Source organism: Pantherophis guttatus, chromosome 10 (assembly GCF_059756535.1).
Source record: "Pantherophis guttatus breed Tessera chromosome 10, ASM5975653v1, whole genome shotgun sequence".
In the NCBI taxonomy this organism is placed as follows: domain Eukaryota; kingdom Metazoa; phylum Chordata; class Lepidosauria; order Squamata; family Colubridae; genus Pantherophis; species Pantherophis guttatus.
In genome coordinates, this window is record NC_142072.1 from 3245434 (window position 1) to 3267764 (window position 22331).

Here is a 22331-nt window from a genome sequence, read left to right on the forward strand (position 1 = left end):
TTTCCATTTCCATTCCTATTTCTATTCCATTCCATTCTATTTATATTCAAAATTCTATTTCTATTTCTATTTCAAATTAGGGGTAAAATAGGGGTACTTACGAGACCGCCTTCTGCCACCAATAGCCTCTCACCGCCCAGTACGCTCCCATAGAGAGGGGCTTCTCAGGGTGCCGTCACTGGCGGCCCCCAGGGGGAGAGCCTTTTCTGTGGGGGCACCCACCATCTGGAACGAGCTCCCCCCCAGAGATACAGAAGATTCCGGATCTGCGCACTTTCCGCCGTGCCCTCAAAACATTCCTGTTTCAGCAGGCCAGCCTGGCCTAATTTTCCCTTTATATTGCTTTTTTGATTTTATTTTAAACTGGGATGTCTTGAATTATCTAGGACCAGAGTGTTTAGTATATTTTAATTGGTTTTTGTTTAATTAACGTTTGTATTACGTGTATTTTTATCGTTCGCTGTTCACCGCCCTGAGTCCCTCAGGAATAGGGCGGTATATAAATTTAATAAATAAATAAATAAATAAATAAATAAATAGTATTGTATTGTATTGTATTGTATTGTATTCTATTGTATTGTATTCTATTGTATTCTATTCTATTCTATTCTATTCTATCCTAATGCTTTCTCCCTCCTCTTTGTGGTTTAATGAGGGGCGAACTCCCACCTCCTCCACGCAAATGGCGCCACCCTCCGCCGGAAGCCCCCTTTCCCCCTTCCTATTCCGTGAAGGCGACGCTCTTTCCCCCGCTCTTCCGGTTCTCTCTCATCCCTTCCGTCTCTCTTTCTCGTGGCCCAAGATGGCGGCGCCGGGCGCTGTTTCTCAGGCGGCCGCGTCTTCCTCCTCCTCCTTCCTGGGCTTCAAAGCCAACTCGCGTGACCCCAGCCGGCTCCCTTCGCGGCGGGTGGGCGGCCGAGGCGCCCGGAACCGCAAGAAAGGCTGGAAGCGCTGGCGGGGCCCCGAGGCCAAGCTGGGCCGAGACCTCGGGGAGTGGCTGGAGGAGCGGGTCTCGGAGCTGCGGCACTTGGGGTGAGGCCCGGCGAGGCCTAGGGAGGCTCCTGAAGCGGGGGAAGGGGAAAAATAGAGCCTCCGGATTCGGAGGCAGTCTATCCCTGAGAGCCAGCGTTGAGGGCGAGCGGCCTGGAGACTGTATGCTTCTGCGCATGCGCGGAGGGGGTCCTGATGAAAACCTGGCTGCCAGTAGTCCTCGACTTACGACCGCCAACAAGTTCGTTAAGGGAGCTTCGCCCCGTTTTACGGCCTTTCTCAACACGTTAACTGGATTGCTGCCGTGGTTTACCTTTTCATCGAACGGTCGTTAAGTGAAATCCGGCTTCCCCATTCGGACCTTGGCTTTTATCCGAAAAGGTCGCAAAAGGGGATTGTGTAACCCCAGGGACACAGCAAAGGTCATAAGTAGGAGTCGGTTGCCAAGGGTCCGAATTTTGATCCCTGTGACCTTCGGGGATGCGGCAAAGGTTGTTATGTAAATGTGAAAAAAGATCCCAAGTCCCATTTTTTTCCAGTGCCGTTGTAACTTTGAACGGTCACTAAACGGGCTGTTGTAAGTCGAGGACTACCTGTGCTGAGGGCTTCATGGTTGTGAAAGTCCTGAGGGCATTTCACGAAGAAGATCCCCACCCACCCCAAAATGTTAAGAGTTGGGGAGGAGAAGACTGGCTGCTTCCCATGACTGAGAACTCAGGAATGTGTTAGCTCTTGACGAAAGACCATGAACTATTTATATATTATATTATTTATATAGTTATAAATATATATATATATTTCTCCCCAGAGGACCGGTGTCGGAAAAGCCAGATGAAAGCCTCTTCTTCGTAGATACAAGCAATGAACAACAAGGTGAGTGGTGGTGATGATGATGATATCCATTCAGTTGTGCCCGACTCTTGGGAAATTCTATCAGCCAGGTCTCTCCACATCTCCCAATCTTGCACTACTACTTTGAGTTGTTCTATTGCAGGGGTGTCAAACTCGATTACATTGAGGGCTGCATCAGATTTATGTTTGACCTCGAGGGGGGAGGGGACATAGCCAGCTCAACATCACTCATGGGGGGGGCCCTCCAGTGGTGGCCCGAGTGCTTTGCCAGCGAAAACAGGCTCCCTAGCTCCGTTTTCGGCTGCAACGGCCTCCTGCAACTTTCTGCCAGCGAAAACTGAGCTTGGGAGGGCCACACGGGCCGGTCCTTCACTGTTTCCAGGTCAGCCTTACGGGCCAGATCTAAATACTCCATGGGCCAGATACTCTTCCCCCCCCCCACCGCCCCCAGGCCTTGAGTTTGACACCCCTGTTCTATTAAATCTGTTTTCTGCGCCTGGGGTTAGCTTGAATGGTGTCCAGCCACCTTGTTCCCTGGTGGGCTGGTTTCCTTTTACCACTACCGTATTTTTTGGAGTATAAGACGCACCTTCCCCCCCCCCTAAGAGAGGCTGAAAATTTGTGTGTGTCTTATACTCCGAATGTAGCTTTTTAGAAGCTTTTTTTCAGCCCTAACCAGGCGCTAGCTGAGTGAAGCGATCTCCCTCTTCCCCTCCCCCCCGCTTTGCCTGCTTTTCTCATTGCTGCTTCCTTTCAGCTGTGCCTTAGAAACTGTTTTTTATCCCCAAGCAGGGGATAAAAAACCAGCAAACTAATGTGCTGAAGCTGACCAGATGAATACGTGGTAGGCAGATTCCCCCCCCCTATTTTCCTCCCCCAAAACTAAGCTGTGTCTTATACTCCAAAAAATATGGTAACTCTTCCAAACATAATTGCTTTGTCCAGTGAAATCCGACGCATGACACAGGCAAAATAAGTGAGGCGCAGTTTTGTGATTTTGCATTTCAATGACATGTCTGGTGGTTACATGTTCTAGTATTTGTTAATCATCTTTATTGTCCAAGGAATACACAGGAGCCTTTTCCAGGCACCACAACTCAAAATGAGTCAAATTTTCCTTCCTGTCTTGTTTTTTTAAGGTCCAACAAAACTCTTTTGGGACTTGAGTATCTAAAAAAATGAGACCATAGATCTAAATTGAGAGGAAAAGTCCGTTAGACTTGAGAGTAAGACTAGTAGTCGTTTTGGTGGGTTATAGTATCCCTGTGATCTATTTCTTTGAGATCACCAGTGATCCATTCTGATCACTTCCCCCCGGTGGTGTTTTTTGGTTCTTTACCTGGCATCTTGGAAGTGAAGATTTGCAGGATTTATTTATTCCATTTCTATAGCTGCCCATCTCAATCAATGACTCCAGGCAACTTATAGTTCAAAAATACATTACAATTCAGACATCAAAGCATGTTAAAACAATTTAAAAAATCATGTTTTTAACAATGATAATGATCTTTTTCATGAAAGCATAATAAAGGGAGTTAGCCACAACTCTCTTTGTAGCTCGGATTTAGTGCCACTGGCAAATCGAGTTTTTGACAAGGGGCTTTGGAGGGCAGAGCACAGTAAAGGAAAGAGACCTAATCTGGTGATTTTACTTCAAGTCCTCACCTTGACTGTTACCACCCCTGGTGTGATTGGTGCTCCGGAGTTCATTTCCTGCCTACATTCTTCTTCCAGGTCAGAAAGAGCAACCAGCCAAAGAGAAACCGCTGAAGATTGACTTGATCCTACAGCCAGATTCCAAGGTCCCCCCACCCAAAGAGTGAGTTTTGTCTCCCGTCTTCCATTGCGAGATGGGTGTGGGGGAAGCCGGTATCTTCATTCCTTTTCAGGGTCTCTCTCTGTCATATTTTGGGGGCAAGGATGTTTGATTCAAGGAAGGACAGTATAGGGCAGAGGAATGGGTCTTATTTTAATTAATTTGGACATCTCTTCTTGCAGTTTTAGTAATCCAGGGCAGCTGAAAAAGTGAAAAACTGAAGAAACAATGGTTCCTTTTGTTTTTGTCATCTTGTAAAATATTCAGATTCCATTTCTGAGTTTTGCTATGTTAGAAGACTGCCATCATTCTTCCCCTCTCCCTTGCCAGCTGCCCTAACATTTTTTCGGTATAACTGACTGGAGTCAATGGAATACCTTTTGATTGTCATCTTTGAAATGCTGTCCTTTTATAGATAGTCCTCGGCTTACGACCACAATTGAGTTCGAGATTTATGTCGCTAAGTGAGACAGTTGTTAACTGTTTTGTCCCATTTTATGACTTTCTTGCCACAGTCGTTAAGTGAGTCACTGCAGTTGTTAAGTTAGTAACACTGCTGTTAAGTGAATCTGGTTTTCCCGTTGACTCGGCTTTTCAGAAATTTTGCAAAACGGGATTACATGACCCTGGGACACTGCGACCGCCGTAAATATGAGTCCGTTGCCAAGCATCTGAATTTTGATCATTTTGGAAACGGTACGACGGCCATAACTCATTTTGTTCAGTGCCGTTGTAACTTCCACTGGTCACTAAATAAACTGTTGTAAGCCAAGGACTACCTGTACTCCCCGTTGCACTATTTCCAAAAATGGAGATTCTTCTGGAAATTGTGTCCGAAGAAGTGGGCCCATTGCTGCCATCTTCTTCAAACGGAAAAATGTCGCGACAAACGTTCAAATAGAGCAGTGTTTCTCAACCTTGGCCGCTGGACGATGTGTGGACTTCAACTCCCAGAATTCCCCAGCCAGCTCAGAATGTCTAAATTTGCCCTTTGGCATGCAAGGAAAGGATTTTGACAAAGCCCCATGAAAGCACTTCAGTTTGTTTCCTGTGATTTATGGCTCAGTGCTGGGTGTGAATTATGTCGTTTTAACTCGTTTCGAACCACACCAAGCTGCCCTGCCCGGCCTAAAACCTGCCTCCTTCCTCCTCAGCATCCTTTCGTATCAGGTCCCCAACGGCCGGAAGTTGAAACGGAAGGAGCGACTCTGGGAGAAGCTGGCAGAAAAAGGGGTGGTGCCCCGAAAAGAACGTCTCCTTCATCAGAGGTTACAAAACCCTCCCAAAGCCAACACAGCCGGAGCAGACAGCGGGACCCATCCCTCTAGGGGATTCTACGACATTTGGGCAGATTCAAGTAAGCCTCTGTTTGTTCAACCGATAGCCATAAACCGAATAATAGTTCGAGTCGGGAGTGAAATGAAATACATTTGTGACTGGCCCTAAGTCACCCAGGAGGCTTTCCTTCCTAAGGCAGGTCTAGAACTCCCAGTCTCCTGGTGATTAGCCCTAAGTCACCCAGGAGGCTTTCCTTCCTAAGGCAGGTCTAGAACTCCCAGTCTCCTGGTGATTGGCTCTAAGTCACTCAGGAGGTTTTCCTTCCTAAGGCAGGTCTAGAACTCCCAGTCTCCTGGTGATTGGCCCTAAGTCACCCAGGAGGCTTTCCTTCCTAAGGCAGGTCTAGAACTCCCAGTCTCCTGGTGATTGGCCCTAAGTCACTCAGGAGGTTTTCCTTCCTAAGGCAGGTCTAGAACTCCCAGTCTCCTGGTGATTGGCCCTAAGTCACTCAGGAGGCTTTCCTTCCTAAGGCAGGTCTAGAACTCCCAGTCTCCTGGTGATTGGCCCTAAGTCACTCAGGAGGTTTTCCTTCCTAAGGCAGGTCTAGAACTCCCAGTCTCCTGGTGATTGGCCCTAAGTCACTCAGGAGGCTTTCCTTCCTAAGGCAGGACTAGGACTCCTAGTCTCCTTGTGATCCACCCAAAGTCACCCAGGAGGCTTTCCTGCCTAAGGCAGGACTAGAACTCCCAGTCTCCTGGTGATTGACCATAGACCAAACAATAGTTCAAATCGGTTGAAACCAGGAGTGACATGAAAAACATTTCTGACTGGTCACCCAAAGTCACCCAGCTGGCTTTTCATGCCTAAGGCAGGACTTGAATTCACAACACTTTCTAGCCCTGGTGCCATAACCACTAGACCAAACTGCCTCTCGTTTCCTTGCCGTCAGACCCCCTTGATCAAGCTCTAGCTGGGCAGGACGCCTTTTTCCTGGAGCAAACCAAGAAGCAGCCTGTGAAGGTAAGCGCTGGGCCCGTTCCGTAGCAGGCGGTGGGAAAGGGGCCTGCAGGCTGAGCCTCACATCCTGGGACGTTTCCTCCAGCGTCCTGACCGTCTGAAGAAGACCCCGTCCGAACTGCCAGCCATGGAGATCATCTCGCCAGGAGGGTCTTACAACCCCAGCTTCCAGTCTCACCAGGTATTGGCAGCACTTGGTGAATTGCCATGAAGAAGTCAGGGAGGTTTTGTTTCCCTCCTCTCTGGCACTTGGGAATCCCGTGTGATCCATTGGGGTGGATTTCACGCAGGGGCCCAGGTGGGAAGCTTGCTGACGTCCGTGTGAAGAGCTCAACTGGGTTTCTCTTCTTCTTTTGCCCCGCTCTCTCCATCCACCCTCAGGCATTGCTCCTCCAGGCCTTTGAAGCTGAGCTGGTGAGGCAGAAGGCAGAGGAGAGGCTGCAGCGTCAGTTGAATTTCCCCACCGCCGCTGAGGCCCCCACCCAGGTGAGTGCAAGGAGGGCCTGTGCTGTTACAGATAAGTGTGTTGTGGTGACTTAGTTACCTTAAGGATTAAAAGATGTCTCTGTCAGCGTTCCAAATTAGGCTTTCTTCCAGCGCTGACATAACAAGTTGAAGCAGAAAGAGCGGAAGCTTGATTTATTGCTGAGATGAACTTTTACCTAGTTTTGTTTATACAGATAGGGTTTCCTGGGAGACGAGGGTGGGGGCTGCATTCCTGTGAAAAGAACGTGCCAGGATGTAGAGATGGATCTGTATGATGGCCAATGGGACGTGGGGGCTGGAGAGCGGAAGAGGAGGGGGTTGGAAGGAGGGGCCAGTTTGGCTGCAAATTTGAGTCAGAAATGTCGGATTCTGCTATGCTTAAAAATAAAATGTTTCATTAGACAGCTTGCGCTTGAGAATGAAGTTTATTCAAGATAGCACCGAAACCTGACAGTCTCCTTAAGAGATTGCATTGTGGGAGATGTAGAGAGAGATTACATTATGGGAAATGTAGACCATGACATGTGACCATATCTGTGTGTCTGATTGGCCACTGAGGCATTCTGTGAGTTTAGAACAAAGACCTGGCCATTTTTTGAATTAGCTCAGAAGAGAGAAAAACATGCTTTCTGAACAGGGGGACAGAACTACCATCCTTTTAAAACTAGGAAATGGGATAGATTATGAAATATGGATGAACCTCACCCTGACTCACCATGATTGTAAGTCTATATGTTCAAGGATTCCCAAATAAATATAATCTGCATGAAAACCTGTTTGCTAGAGTTTATCTGCCTGTTTCCCAGTGGAGCCAGATGCCTGGGGAACAGAACAGGGCCAGTCCCGAACAAGGGACTGAATTCTGTCCTGAATTCTTCTTAGGATAGAATTATTCAGAGAGGAGATTACAATGATTGGAGGAAGGACTTTCCCATGGTTGAGGTCACAATTCCGACGGGGACAGCAGGATTGGCTTGTCTTGAGAGTACATGGCGTGAAAGGGATGGTATCGGTGGAAACGGGAGGCCCAGGCCCACTTAAATGTGGGAGAAAGAAAGAGCAGCCGTGTGGAAGAAGATAATTTCAGGGGCTGGGGGTCATTTTTGAAGGGATGTTTTCTCCTAACTGCAACCTCAGTTCAGTGATGTTGGGCCAGCTTTTTTCTTCTTTCCCCCTCCTCTTCTGGACGGTGCAGTCTTGCAGACTGCAAAGCTGTGAGCACCTTTTATTATTTTTACAAATAACTCAAAGTGGCAAACATAGCTAATACTCCTTCCTCCTCCTATTTTCCCCACCACAACCACCCTGTGAGGTGGGCTGGGCTGAAAGAGTGATTGGCCCAAAGTCACCCAGCTAGGTTTTCTGCCAAGGGCAGGACTAGAACTCCCAGCCTCCTGGTGCATGGTGTCCAAGCTCACCCAACTGGTTTTCATGCCTAGTTTCTAGCCTGGTGCCTTAACCACTACACCAGTGATGGCTAACCTTTTTGCCGTCGTGTGCTAAAAGCGGGGGTAGCGCACGCGTGCGCCCACACACACAATTCAATGCGCGCATGCACACGCAACCCCCCACCCCATCTATGCTCCCCCTGCTTTTGGCACGGGATGGCATGGTGGGCCTGGTAGGCCCGTTTTTCGCCCTCCCCAGGCTCCAGAGCCTTTCTTGGAGCCTCAGGAGGGCGAAAACGGCCTTCCCCACAGCCCTCCAGAGGCCGGAAACAGCCCGTTTCTGAAAAACGGGCCTTTTGGGCCCACCGGCAGTCAGGAAACGGGCCGTTTCCGGCCTCCGGAGTGGGTGGGGGGTGAAGGCTGTTTTTGCCCTCCCCAGGTTCCTAGAAAGTCTCTGGAGCCTGGGAAGAGCGAAAAATGGGCCTTCCCCACCTCTCCTGAGGCCCTCCGGAGGCCGGAAATAGTTTGTTTCCTGACTTCCGGTGGGCCCAGAAGGCCCGAAAATTAGCTGGCGTGCATCAGAGCTGAGCTAGGGCAATGCTTGCGTGGCCATCGATATGGTGGTGCTTGCCACCTGTGGCACGCATGCCACCAGTTCACCATCACGGCACTAGACCAAACTGCCTTGGCCTTTTGTAGACTGATTTGTGTATAAAAACAATAAAGGCAAAGTACAAAATTAAACAAAATGTCTCAAGGTGGAAACCACCAAAGTGTGGAAGGAACCAACAGGAGGCTTCTCCTTCCCCTTTGCCAATGCAAGTCGGGTGGTGGGGCCGTGACGTACCTGCAGGTCCCACAGCTGGGCTCACCTGGGGCTCCTGGTCGGGGGTTGCCAAGAGGCCGATTTCTGCTTTCGAAAACTCTGTCAAATGGGACACCCAGTTTATTGTGAGTCTGTTGGGAGCAGCGAATCCCAGAGGCCACTCTCTGACCTCCAGGGCATGGGCCTGCCTCCCCTCTCGTGCTTCCCTTTCAGCACCTCTCCTCTTCTGCCCTCTTACCAGGAGTCAGTGTTTCAGGAACAGTGCGAGGGCCTCATGGAAGAGGAATCGGAGGGCGAGGAAGGGCAAGGCAGCCCACCAAGACCCCCGGAGGAGGCTCTGCAGGCAGTCTCCGGCGAGGCCTCCCATCTCTTCACAGCAACGGCGGTCAGAGAAAAGAAAACGGAACAGCAGCGCAAGAAAGAAAAAGCCGCCAAACAGCTGGTGAGTTCGCCTATCCTGCGGAGACTCCAGGAGGGGGCAGTGAAATCTGCTTTGCACCACCTCAATTTCTAGAAGGGTTAAGACTACAATCCCCCTGGTTCCCAGCTCACGCGGGATTGCCGGTGAAGGTAGCGGTTCCGCCTTTCCGGGCGGCTCAAGAGTGGCATAAGGTACTCTGTTGTGAGAGTAGAGTAAATACGACGCTGTTTCCTTTGGGTCTGCCGTTGTTGTGTGTTGTGTGACAGGCACGGCAGGGATTCCTTTTCAAGCTCTCCTCATTGTCCTTGAAGCAATAATGCCACCGCTCCGGGGCTGCCTCCTGGGCCCCTTGCCAACCGGGGCTTATTTAGCCTCTCGGCCGAGGATGTTGTGGCTCCCAAAACGCCCCGCCATCTGGCCCAGCCTTGGCGCTGCCATCTGCCATCTCCCTGCGTCAGCTCTGCCGAAGCAGGGGAGATGCCAGCTTGTGGATGGCGGCTGGAGCCACCGAGACCACGCTGATGGGGTGGGGGGGTGGGAAGACATGGCCCTTTGCTTGGCAGTCCCTGAAGGAAAACCCAATTGGCCCCCCGCAGCGCCCCTGACCACCTCCTCCTCCTCCTCCTCTCTTTCCCCGCTGCTTCTCCCGGCACAGAAAGCCCGCGAGCTCTCCGAGAAGGCCACCCGACTCCGGAAACAGGAGCTCTTCCAGTTGAAATCCATCCGGCTGCAGCTGAAACAGCGGGAGGCCGAGCTGCAACGCCGGAAGCAGAGACGGGAAGCCAAGCGGAAACTGGAGGCCGTCAAACCCAAACGGCTGGGCAGGCTCAAGTAAGTCAGAGGGGCAAAGATAGCTGGAGGCTAAAACGCACGAAGGACGGTTGCAGGAATTGGGTAGGTCTACTCCAGTGACTCTCAAGCTTGTCGGTCGAAAGGTCGGCAGTTCAGCGGTTCGAATCCCTAGTGCCGCGTAACGGGGTGAGCTCCCGTGACTTGTCCCAGCTTCTGCCAACCTAGCAGTTCGAAAGCAGGTAAAAAATGCAAGTAGAAAAATAGGGACCCCCTTTGGTGGGAAGGGAACAGCGTTCCGTGCGCCTTTGGCGTTGAGTCATGCCGGGCACATGACCACGGAGACGTCTTTGGACAGCGCTGGCTCTTCAGCTTTGAAACGGAGATGAGCACCGCCCCCTAGAGTCGGGAACGACTAGCACATATGTGCAAGGGGAACCTTTACCTTTACCTTATTCTAGTGAAAAGAAGGACTAGGGGTGACACAACAGCCGGGTTCCAATATCTGTGGGGCTGCTACAAAGAAGAAGGGGAGATCGACCTGCTCTCCACAGCACCAGAAGGAAAGTCTAGGGAGATTCTCAGTCATCCAGGTCATAGTTGACCCAAAGGTGCCTCTTCAAGACGTTTTTCTTTGAAGACGTTTCACTTCTCCAAGAAGCTTCTTCAGATGAGAAGTGAAACGTCAAAGGGAAACAAGAAAAGTCCAGTAGTTGCCTTTGAGACACCTGAGAGTTGAACAAGAAGCAACAGATGGAAACTCATCAAGGAGAGAAGCAACTTAGAACTAAGGAGAAATTTCCTGACAGTGAGGACAATTAACCAGGGGAACTGCTTGCCACCAGAAGTTGTGGGTGCTCCATGACCGGAGGTGTTTAAGAAGGGATTGGAGAACCATTTGCCTGGAATGTACTAGAAGACTTCCAAGGTCCTCCCTTCCAACTCTGTTCTTCTGTTAACTATTCCAGCCAGCAGCCTTCTCTGCTATCACTCCTGCCCTGTGGAACACCTTGCCACTGGGAATGAGATCGGCTCCTAAACTTCCTAAAGAGCCCTGTCAGATCTTAGCTTGGGGCTCCAATGGGGGAGCATCGGGCGGGGGAGGGAGGGAGGTGATCAATCGCTTAAACGAGAGATCCCACCCCCTCCCCCATCCTGCTCTGGCCCTCCCCATCATTGTATTGGCCCCGCAGCGTTTGGCATTTGGCATATTGGTTTTACCTTTTTTCTAAGATGGTAAGCCGCCCAGAGTTACTCACCTGCGGTGAGATGGGCGGCCAAATACATTTGTACACATAAAGGAATGAATGGAAAGCAGGAAGGTGGCTTTGATGGGCGCGCCCAGGGGGGGGAGAAGAGAAGGAGGGGGTGGCAGAAAGAAAAGCTTGGCCTCCTGTTTCTCAGCTAGGTTTTTTTTCCCCGGTCTTTTCCCGGCAGGTACGAAGAACCCGATGTGGACGTGCAGTTGAGCAGTGAACTGGCGGAGTCCTTGAGGACACTCAGGGTAAGTGGCCCTCCGGCTTTTTGGCACGCACCTTCATGGCGGAGAATCGCCCACCGCAGGGATCCACGTGGCAACGGTGGCAAGAAAGGCCACAAAATGGGGGCCAAGCTCACTTAAACCACCGAAATTCTGGGCTTCGTTGTGGTCGTAAGTCAAGGACTCTACTTGTAGAGCAGAGGTCTTCAAACTTGGCGGCTTTAAGACTTGTGGACTTCAACTCCCAGAATTCTCCAGCCAGCATAGCTGGCTGGAGAATTCTGGGGTCCACAAGTCTTAAAGCCGCCAAGTTTGAAGACCTCTGCTGTAGAGCCTTGGGAGAGATCTGGGGTGGGGTGGGGGGCGCCCCCAATAATGGAGGGGGAGCGGCAGAGAGAGCACGCTCCTCCTGCCGAGGTTCTGTTGGGAACCTCTGTCTTCTTTTCCCCCCGCCCCCCGCCCCATTTCCTGGTGTCCAATGATGAGACCCATCCTTGCGCTCGGAGAATTTGCAGCAGCTGTTGCTGGGAATGTGAAGGACCCCAGGGGACCCCCTGGTCCTACCGAGTGGGTAAGGATCAGGGATCTGAGGCACCCTCCAGCCACACCCCACACCCCTTATTTCCTTTTCAGCGTGGAGGATTACGCGAACGGTCAAAAAAAAAAACAAAAAAAACCAACAATGACATTCCCATCGAGCAAATAATGAAACCCGCTCTGTTTGCAAATTAAAATGCAGACTGTTTCTATACGGTCCGAAAATGATGGCGTTGCGAACATAAAGTCCTGCGGGATTCCCCTGATAATAGGCTCCAAAGGGGTTTTTTTTTTAAAGAAAAAGCAATGAGAGTCGGATGTTCCAAGGAGATGGAAATGCTAGATTAATCGCTTGGGGTATTGCAGCTTTAACCTACTACTCTCTACTAGCACTGATGATGTTACCGAGCTGGGTAATGAAACGTCTGCAAGAAAATCTCAGAGAGCACCAAGGACCCCACAGTTGTCGCCTTCCTCCTCCTCCCCCCTCCTTTTCCTCCTCCCCCTCCTTTTCCTCCTCCTCCCCCCCCCAATCTCTTCCTCCTCCTCCTCTCTGCAAACTCCACTCTACTAGCACTGATGATGTTACCGAGCTGGGTAATGAAACGTCCGCAGAAAATCTCAGAGAGCACCAAGGACCCCACAGTTGTCGTCCTCCTCCCCCCTCCTTTTCCTTCTCCCCCTCCTCCTCTTCCCCCTCCTTTTCCTCCTCCTCCTCCCCTCCCCTTTCTCCTCCTCCTCCTCCTCTCTGCAAATTCCACTCTCTACTAGAGCTGATGATGTTGGCTAGTTTGAGTAACGAAAGGCCTGAATAAAAAGAGCCCACCAGAGACCCCTTCTTTAAACCCTGGGCTTGCAGGTGGGTCTTCGCACAGCCCCGTCCGGCATTGCCCCGTTCCCTTCCCAGCTTCCCAACCTCCCACCCTGGCAGATCCCGAGAAAAATCACTCTGATCTCAACCGAGCAGGAAGGCACCACCCCGCGTGTACGTGAGGAGCTGAGATGGCGTGAAAAGTTCTACTTTTGTCGCCTGCAGAGTCTCTTCTGGAGGTGTGAGGTGGGGGGAGGAGGAGGAGGAGAGGGAGGGGGGGCTTCTCACTTTGCTTTAAAAAAAAAAGATATTGGGATTGCATGGAAAGCATTCAAGGTGTGTCTCCCTTTTTCACCACATCTGGTTTGGGCAGTTGTGGTGGAAGATGTTGCTGGGGACTGGAATACAGGTGGGAGTTCTCGACTTACGACACTCCGCTTAGTGACCGAAGTTACAATGGCCCTGAAAAAAAGGTGACTTGCAGCCCCTTTTTCACACTCGGTGAGCTTTGCAGCATCCCCACAGTCACACGTGATTTACATTCGGATCCTTGACAGCTGACTCACATTTATTATGGTGGCTGTTATCCCCGGTGGGGATCACCTGATCATCTTTTTGCAACCTTCTGACGAGCAAAGTCAGTGAGGAAAGCAGATTCACTTAACAACCGTTAACAAAATCAGTGATTCACTTAACAGCTGTCTCGCTTAGCAACATTTTGGGCTCAATCGTGGTTGTAAATCAAGGACTACCTGTACTGTAAATTGGGTTTCGTTTCCCTCCCTCCCACTTCTTTTCTTCCCTCCCTCCCTCTCCCTTCCCTCCTTCCCCTCTCTCCCTCTTCCTTTCTTCCTTCCCTCCCTCCCCTCCTTCCTTTCTCCCTCCTTTCCTTCCCTCCCTCCCTTCCTTTCTTCCTTCCTTTCTTCCCTCCCTCCCCTCCTTCCTTTCTCCCTCCTTTCCTCCCTCCCTTCCTTCCTTCCTTTCTTCCCTCCCTCCCCTTTCTCCCTTCTTCCCTCCCTTCCTTTCTTCCTTCCTTCCTTTCTTTCCTCCCTCCCCTCCTTCCTTTCTCCCTCCTTTCCTTCCCTCCCTTCCTTTCTTCCTTCCTTCCTTTCTTCCCTCCCTCCCTCTTCCTTCCTTCCCTCCCTCCTCTCCTTCCTTTCTCCCTCCTTTCCTTCCTTCCCTCCCTTCCTTTCTTCCTTCCTTTCCTCCCTCCCTCCCTCCCTTCTGGGCATCTCCGATAGCTTTCCTGATTGATCTCTGAAACGCGAAGGCCAGCGGGGTCTCCCTTCTCCTTCCCCCTTCCCCACCTTTGCCGTTGGCCATCCTGAGCTCCTGTTTGGTCTTTTCTCCCGCAGCCGGAAGGCAGCATCCTGAAGGACCGATTCAAGAGCTTACAGAAACGCAACATGATCGAACCCCGAGAGCGGGCCAAGTGAGTCTCTGGGATGAAATAACGGGATGAGAAACGGTGGGACGGGGTCACCAAAACCTCCGGTGGAGGCGGGTGGTTTGGAGAACCGGTAGCAAAAATCCCTGCCCCCTCCCCCAGCTGAGCCGCACGATCATCAAAGGCTTTTTTTTTTTTTAATTTGATTTATATGCTGCCCTTCTCCGGAGACTCAGGGCGGCTTACAATGCGTTAAGCAATAGCCTTCATCCTTTTGTATATTTTTATATAAAGTCAGCTTATTGCCCCCACAAACTGGGTCCTCAATTTACCCACCTTAGAAAGGATGGAAGGCTGAGTCAACCTTGAGCCTGGCGAGATTCGAACCTGCAGTAATTGCAGGCAGCTGGTCTTAATAACCAGCTTAATAACAGGGTGCCTTAGACCACTATACTACCAAGGCTCTTCTGGCATTTCTTTTAAATGCCTCTGACGATCAGGCAACTCATCTTGGATCATCAGAGCCTTTTGAAAGCATTTTTTTACAACCTCTTTGCGGAAGAGGTTGTAGAAAAAATGGTTTTAAAAGTTAAAAAAAATATTAAATTGGCCACGCCCACCCAGTCACATTTCCCCCCCCTCCACCGAACCACGCCCACAGAACCGGTAGTAACAAATTTTAGATTTCACCACTGGTTGAATGACACAAATTATCCGACTCTATTGAGGGACCACTTTTTTTTTTTAATAAAAAAAAAGATTTTTCATGGAAAAAACGGAGAGCAGCTATGTAAGCTTCCGTTAGCTAAGGGATATTGATCGACGGACAAGAAACCTCCATGTTATTTATAATCCTGCATCCCCTTCCCTTTCACACAACTTTGCCAGCAGCCTCTTTGGATGGAAACAAGCTGGCTTAATTTCCTCCCTCCGTGGATCTAACAATGTGGTTTCTTCCCTACCCAGGTTCAAAAGGAAATACCGACTGAAATACGTTGAAAAACGAGCTTTCCGGGAAATCACGTAAGTTGCTTTTGGGCTGGGAAGAGCTCTGGCCAAGACCGGCTGACCAGTCCAGTTGGGTTGAAGCGGGCCAAGGTAGAAGGATGCTATAAGGCTGTCCATCCCAGGGCTGGTGCCTTTGGGATGGATTACAACTCCCATCAGGAGCAGCCGTCATGTGCTTACGGGCTTTCTAAACTGATGGCCCTTGTTCCTCTTACATTTCAAGTTGAGAAACCCAAGTTTTTGTTTACTTCTTTTGGGAGGTGCCTGATCCTGAAATCTGAAGCTGCTTGTAAATCCTGCACCCTTCAGTTTTCAGTCTTAAGAAGGGAAACCTATGGAGATTCTCATTCATCCAGGTCATAGTTGTCCCAAAATGTGCTTTTTTTTCAAAAGGCAAGTTGACTTTCTTTGGGTTTTTTCCTTGAAGTCGTTTCGTTTCTCATCCGAGAAGCTTCCTCCGTTCTGACTGAATGGTGGCGGATGGCAGGATTGATATTCCTTGTGGTCATCTGGTCGTTAGTCCTCTTTCTGAGAGTCGTTGAGCCCTCATCCACCATTCAGCCAGAACTGAAGAAGCTTCAGTTGAACTGAAGAAAATCCAATTGCCTTTTGAAAAAGCACCTTTGGGATTATCTAAGAATGGAAGAATTTCATCTCACTGGGAAAGATAAATCATTGAGAAGCTTACCCCACCCAAAAAGGAGATTAGGACTTCTTGGCACAGGATTTTTTTTTTTATTATTTTATTTTAAATTTGATTTATATGCCGCCCTTCTCCGGAGACTCAGGGCGGCTTACAATGCGTTAAGCAATAGCCTTCATCCTTTTGTATATTTATACAAAGTCAGCTTATTGCCCCCACAACTGGGTCCTCAATTTACCTACCTTAGAAAGGATGGAAGGCTGAGTCAACCTTGAGCCTGGCGAGATTCGAACATGCAGTAATTGCAGGCAGCTGGTCTTAATAACAGGGTGCTTTAGACCACTGTACTACCAAGGCTCTTGGTAACTGCCAAGAACCTTGGCAAACTGCCCCCAATTGAAATTAATTGGGGGCAGTTTGCCCCCTTTTCTGACACCCCACGAGAGCTGAGGGTTTCTACCCCATCCAGGCTCGGTGGTTCAGTGATGACCTGATTTATATCTATTTTTTCCCCTTCTCACTTTGGGGGTAGCGAGGGGGTGAAAAGCAAACTTGCAGCTCCTTCCATTTTTTTTTTTTAATCGTTTTAATTATGGCACACCTCATTTTCACCCCTCTTTTCTCTCCCCTCCTTGTCTTCTCTGCAGATTATAGAAGCGCGAAAATTAGCATCCCGAGATCTCCCACGTGTTCCATTAAAAAGCCACAAACCAACCTGAAGTCTTGTTTTTGCTCGATTCTTTCCCCCTTTTTCTCTGGGTTATCCCCACCACCTTCCCCCACCAGAGATCCTCGCCCGTTCTCCTTTTCCTTAACCTGGGGATCAGTGGGTCTGGCTAGGGCAGGGGCTCCCAACCGGGGATGCGAGACGATATTCCAGGGGGGTGCGAAAACTTGGGTTTTTAGACGTTTCAAAATTTTAGTGTATTATATATGATTATATGCATATAAATATTTTTGGGGGCGCAGTGGCTAAGATGCTGAGCTTGTCGATCGAAAGGTCGACAGTTCAGCGGTTCGAATCCCTAGTGCCGCGTAACGGGGTGAGCTCCCGTTCCTTGTCCCAGCTTCTGCCAACCTAGCAGTTCGAAAGCAGGTAAAAAATGCAAGTGGAAAAATAGGGACCACCTTTGGTGGGAAGGGAAGAGTGTTCTGTGCGCCTTTGGCGTTGAGTCATGCCGGCCACGTGACCACGGAGACGTCTTCGGACAGCGCTGGCTCTTCGGCTTGGAAACGGAGATGAGCACCGCCCCCTGGAGTCGGGAACGACTAGCACATATGTGCAAGGGGAACCTTTACCTTACTAAATATTTTTCTCTGTGGGCGCCCCTGCCCTCTGGAACGAGTTACCCACCGAGCTCCGGACGGCACCTGATCTCGGTTCCTTCCGTCCGGGCCTGAAGACTTGGTTATTCCAACAAATGGGCTGATTTAGATTCTTGGGTGTTATGATTTATTATCATTCGATCTTAACTGGTTTTAATTGGGCTTTTATTCTACGTTTTTATCTGTTTATTTGTTTTTACCTGTGTTCGCCGCCCTGAGTCCTTTCGGGAGAAGGGCGGCATATAAATACTTGCAAATAAATAAATAAAATAAAAATTTTAAGGGGTGCGAGAATATATCAGAAGCATTCTATGGGTGCGGGGTATAGAAAAAGTTGGGAACCCCTGTGCTAGGTAGGGGATGATGGGGATTGTAACCCCCAATCGAAGGAGGACTCCGGGTTGGAGAAGAGGACTCGGGGGCTGGGGACCCTAAGCAGAAGATTGACTTCCCTCCCTCCGTCTCTTCTTTTTTCCCCCCGGCAAGAACAGATCCAGCCAAATCTTCAAATCTTGCAGCTGGGTGGACTCGAGCTGTGTCTTAAATTGGGGAGATTAGCAATCATTTGATTACTTTAGATAAAAAGCGCCTCGTGGCCCCCACCAGTGCAGGGAGGGCGGGGAGGGAGCTTCACAATTGCTTTGAAATCTGCTTGGGTTTTCTCCCAATGCCCCTTTTATCCAGGCTGTGATCCTGGGGGTTACAAATCTTTTTGGGGACCTGGCTTCTACAGGTAGTCCTCTACTTAACGACCGCAGTTGAGCCCAATTGCTAAGCGAGACATTCATTGCATGAGGGGTTTTTTTGGCCACATGACGACCTCTCTTGGCCGCCCCATTGTGAAGCGAAATCTCTGCAGCCCCCTTCCCTGCGGCACCTGCTTTTCCAAGCCAGGCTCCTTCCCCTCCTCATTCAGGCCTGATTCTCTCTCCTTCCTTCCTTCTGTCTCATCACCGCTTCCTTCCTCCAACAGCCTCTCGGATGGTATTAAAAGGGCCGTCAATTTCCCTCCTCCCACTTCCCGCAGGCCTAAAGCAAAGAGGATTAAAACGTGCCCCCCCCCCCGCTTCCAATACGAAGCTCAAGGGTTTATCTCCCGGCCCCCCAACCATCTCTTGATTCTCCTCCGGGTTGAGCTCCCAGCTGGGGGTTTACCCTGCCCTGAGCAGGAGTTTAATGGACTAGAAATAGTCATATTTTCGGTCTCCGGCGTAAGCCTTCCGCGGGTTGCAAAATTATGGCTCGCCAACTCGATCTCTGTGGGAGATTGGAAGCTGGAAGGATGCTTGGGCCTCGGTTGGATCAGGGGGAGGGTCTCTCGGCTGCAATGGACCCTTTTCCCCGATCTTCCTGCCTCCTCCTCCCCAGTTTTGATCCTCCCAGGTGAAGGGTTCGATTCCTTTCCCAGTTTTTTTTTTTATTTATTTATTTTTAATTTGATTTGTATGCCACCCTTCTCCGGAGACTCAGGGAGGCTTACAATGCGTTAAGCAATAGCCTTCATCCTTTTGTATATTTATACAAAGCTTATTGCCCCCACAAACTGGGTCCTCAATTTACCTACCTTAGAAAGGATGGAAGGCTGAGTCAACCTTGAGCCTGGTGAGATTCGAACTTACTTTAATTGCAGACAGCTGGAGTTAAATTACAATGCATTAGTCTGCTGAGCTATCCAGGCTTCTTTTGAGTGCACCTGTGGCCCAACCAACCTATCTATCGCCCGGGTGCTTTTGGCTTACTTTGGTTCCCCTCTTGCTGGGGCCACAGTGGACTTTTCTTTTTTTTAATGTTCATAACAATTTTATTAATTTATGATCTACAAAAAAAAAATTATATATAAAAGCAAAAAGAAGGGAGAAAGGGGAAGGTGTGGAGAAGAAGCAGTGGGGGGGAGAGAAAGAAAAGGCCTTGACTTCCAACTCGCCTTCAGTGCAGTAAAATAAGGCATTCGCTTCAAACCTCAACTTTTTTTTCTTTTTTTTTTTTGCTTTGACATAATAGTTTAAAACTAGCCATTTCTCTAACAGCAAGTCTAGCTAATCGGTAAAACCCAAAATCAAAGTTTCATTTCCCCCCCCCCCATCTCAAGCACAAGAGGGAGGAAGGGAAGGAAAGAAAGAAAAAAAGGGTGGAAGACAGGAAGGGTAGAAGGCCGGGAGAGGAAGGAAGGAAAGGAAGGTGGAAGGCAGGGAGAGGAAGGGAGGGAGGAAAAAAGGAAGGAAAGGGTGGAAGATGGAAAGGAAAGGCAGGGAGAGGGAAGGGAGGAGAGGAGGAAGGAAGGGAAAGGAAAGGGAGGAAGGAAAAGAAGGAAAGGGAGGAAGGCAGGGAGGGGAAGAAGGTAAGGAAGGCAGGGAGAGGGAAGGGAGGAAGGAAAAGGAAAGAGGGAGGAAAAGAAGGAAAGAGGAAAAGAGGGAGAGTAAGGAGGAAGGCAGGGGAAGAAGGGAAGGAAGGCAAGGAGAGGGAAGGGAGGGAGGAAAAGAAGGAAAGGGAGGGAGGAAAGGGAGGAAGGCAGGGGAAGAAGGGAAGGAAGGCAGGAAGAGAGGAAGGGAAAGAAGGAAAGGAGGGAGGAAGGCAGGGGAAGAAGGGAAGGAAGGGGAGAGGGAAGGGAGGAAGGAAAAGGAAAGGGAGGGAGGAAAAGAAGGAAAGGGAGGAAAAGGAAAGGAGGGAGGAAGGCAGAGGAAGAAGGGAAGGAAGGCAGGGAGAGAGGGAAGGGAGCAAGGAAAAGGAAAGGAGGGAGGAAGGCAGGGGAAGAAGGGAAGGAAGGCAGGGAGAGGGAAGGGAGGGAGGAAAAGAAGGGAGGGAGGAAAAGAAGGAAAGGAGGGAGGAAGGCAGGGGAAGAAGGGAAGGAAGGCAGGGAGAGAGGGAAGAGAGGAAGGGAAAGGAGGGAGGAAGGCAGGGAGAGGAAGGGAAGGAGAGAGGGAGGGAGGAAGGAAAAGGGAGGGAGGGAGGACCATTCTCCAGGTCTCAGGAACATCTGTCTCCCACTGGTGACGCCATCCCTTCTCCCTCCCTGCCCATCCTTTGAAATCTGGCTGACGGAGACAGGTATCAAGGAGAATCTTGTCCCAGCTACCTTGGGGTCACCCCTTCTCTTTTCTGTACTTCTGTTCTCTTTCTGTGCTTCTCTTCCACCCCCCACCCTCCCCACACACACCCTCCCCTAAATCCGTTGCTGCTTCACCTCTCCATGGCACCTCACAGGAACTATGCATAATTCACACCGGATCACACACTCTCTGCTCGTCATGTGCCAGAGCGCCTCTAACCGGGGTGTAAAAATAGCAGACGTCGCCTCACCAGAGTCCCGAAAGTGGGGTTGGCTGCCCTGGGTCCTGAACCCGGGCTGAAGCTTGGGGGGGGGTGAGAGGGGCAACGGGATGCCCTGTCCCAGGTGTGGGGCGGGGGGTGCATCCCACAGAGGTAGAAGAGAAGAAGGATCAACACTGGAGACGCAATGGGGCCCAGTACGGAGGGAAGCAGAATTTGGCGTGGGGAGCATCCCAAGCTCGGGGTCCTTGGTGTCCTCTGATCTTGATGGTTTTGATCCCTTTTAGCACGGATGATGCTACCAAGTTTGGTAATGTAACGTCTGCAAGAAAATTACCCAGCTCAGAGAGCACCAAGGACCCCACAGCCGTCCTCTTCCTCTCCTCTCCACAAACCCCACTCCCTTTTAGCACTGATGATGCTACCAAGTTTGGTAATGTAACGTCTGCAAGAAAATTACCCAGCTCAGAGAGCACCAAGGACCCCACAGCCGTCCTCTTCCTCTCCTCTCCACAAACCCCACTCCCTTTTAGCACTGATGATGCTACCAAGTTTGGTAATGTAACGTCTGCAAGAAAATGACCCAGCTCAGAGAGGACGAAGGACCCCACAGCCGTCCTCTTCCTCTCCTCTCCACAAACCCCACTCCCTTTTAGCACTGATGATGCTACCTAGTTTGGTAATGTAACGTCTGCAAGAAAACGACCAAGCTCAGAGAGCATCAAGGACTCCATAATCATTGCCATCGTCATCGTCCTCAAATCCCACTCCCTCCTAACCCTGATGATGTTAGCTAGCTGGGTCAGGAAACGTCTGCAAGAAAATCACAAGCTCAGAGAGAACCAAGGACCCCACAATTCAGCCCTGAGCCTTAAATAGACTCGCTCGATCGATAACTCAAATCTGCCCTACGTTTTCCTCTTTAAAACTGTTTATCCCAAAGGGTTCCTGTCTTGAGGAGGGGGATGGGGGTACTCAGTAGCTCCCTGCAGGAAGAAAATGCAAGCACAGCCTGGAAACATACACACACAAATAAAACACACTCACACAATACACACACACACATTTTCAGCCTGCTGCCGTTCGTTCGTTGTTCGTTCGTCTCTTGAGCTTACTACGCTGAGCTCTGATCCTTTGCTTTCCTGGTTGGGACAGCAAAGCGGCTTAGGAGGTGAAGCTCTAAATACAACCCAGAGTAACGTGGGTGGAAAAGCTACTTGGGGGGTGGGGGGGTGGGAGGACGTGGTGGGGGAAGGAGGGGAGTCAGAGGACCCTGCCCATTGCAAGGGGGAAAAAATCAGCCTCCCTTTGCAAGCTCAGGCCCTGAGCTGTTGGGGCTGTACGAAGCAGATGGATGGGCTTGGCTAAATCCCTCTTTTTCTCTCCCACCCATCCGAGGACCGAAGAACGTCCGGAAGCATCTCTGAGCATGTGCAGAGAGTAACAACCAGGCTGGGGAAATGCCCTTCCCTTAAAAGAGTTAAAACAGCCTGGCTGGGATTTGCAAAAGTGAGCCACAAAGGAGGAATTTGTATATTTCAGTTAACAAAGGAAAATGCCCCCATGGAGATGTCTGGGATGAAGATTTTTTTATATGTTATTTATAGTTCTGGATTATTTCATATTGATTAAGGGTGACGTCCACAGATTCCCTCTTAAGACTTTGACAGCAATCTAATCTGCCCTTAAGACACAAAAATACTCCACTTATGTATGGGTTAGAAAAGAAATAGGAATAAAAGATTGTAGAGAAATAAATTGGATAAGGTATAAGTAAATGAGAGAGAAGACAAAAAAGAAATAGAAACTCAGAAGACACCTGTGCAAAGGGGAAAGGGGGGTAGAGAAAGAAAATGTTATATAAATGTACATTTATGATGATATGTGTGAATTTAGTAAAATGAAAAATGGAAAAGAAAGTAAAAATTGGGATTGCTCGAACATCACTTTGGAAAATACTAAATTGAAAATGCATACAACAATAGAGAGAGAATGGAGAGGAATAGAAG

General features: G+C 49.8%; 1 protein-coding gene across 1 annotated transcript; it reads left to right on the forward strand.

Annotated features, from left to right (window-relative positions):
• The first annotated feature begins 764 nt into the window (after nt 1-764).
• Nucleotides 765-16443, forward strand: NOP53 (NOP53 ribosome biogenesis factor). The gene is made up of 13 exons (XM_060693824.2): nt 765-1032; nt 1799-1863; nt 3577-3661; nt 4813-5015; nt 5886-5956; nt 6039-6134; nt 6335-6439; nt 8895-9095; nt 9730-9905; nt 11301-11367; nt 14047-14123; nt 15045-15101; nt 16377-16443. Exons 1-13 carry the CDS (start codon nt 803-805, stop codon nt 16381-16383), a joined length of 1440 nt encoding a protein of 479 aa, XP_060549807.2. The 5' UTR covers nt 765-802; the 3' UTR covers nt 16384-16443.
• Nucleotides 16444-22331: the final 5888 nt, after the last annotated feature.

What these genes read in the sequence shown, in the direction of transcription:
- NOP53 (XM_060693824.2), top strand. Translation starts at nt 803, where the DNA reads ATGGCGGCGCCGGGCGCTGTTTCTCAGGCGGCCGCGTCTTCCTCCTCC. An exon ending in TCGGAGCTGCGGCACTTGGG is followed by an intron (nt 1,033 to 1,798) that starts GTGAGGCCCGGC and finishes ATTTCTCCCCAG; the next exon opens with AGGACCGGTGTCGGAAAAGC. An exon ending in GAACCCCGAGAGCGGGCCAA is followed by an intron (nt 14,124 to 15,044) that starts GTGAGTCTCTGG and finishes TTCCCTACCCAG; the next exon opens with GTTCAAAAGGAAATACCGAC.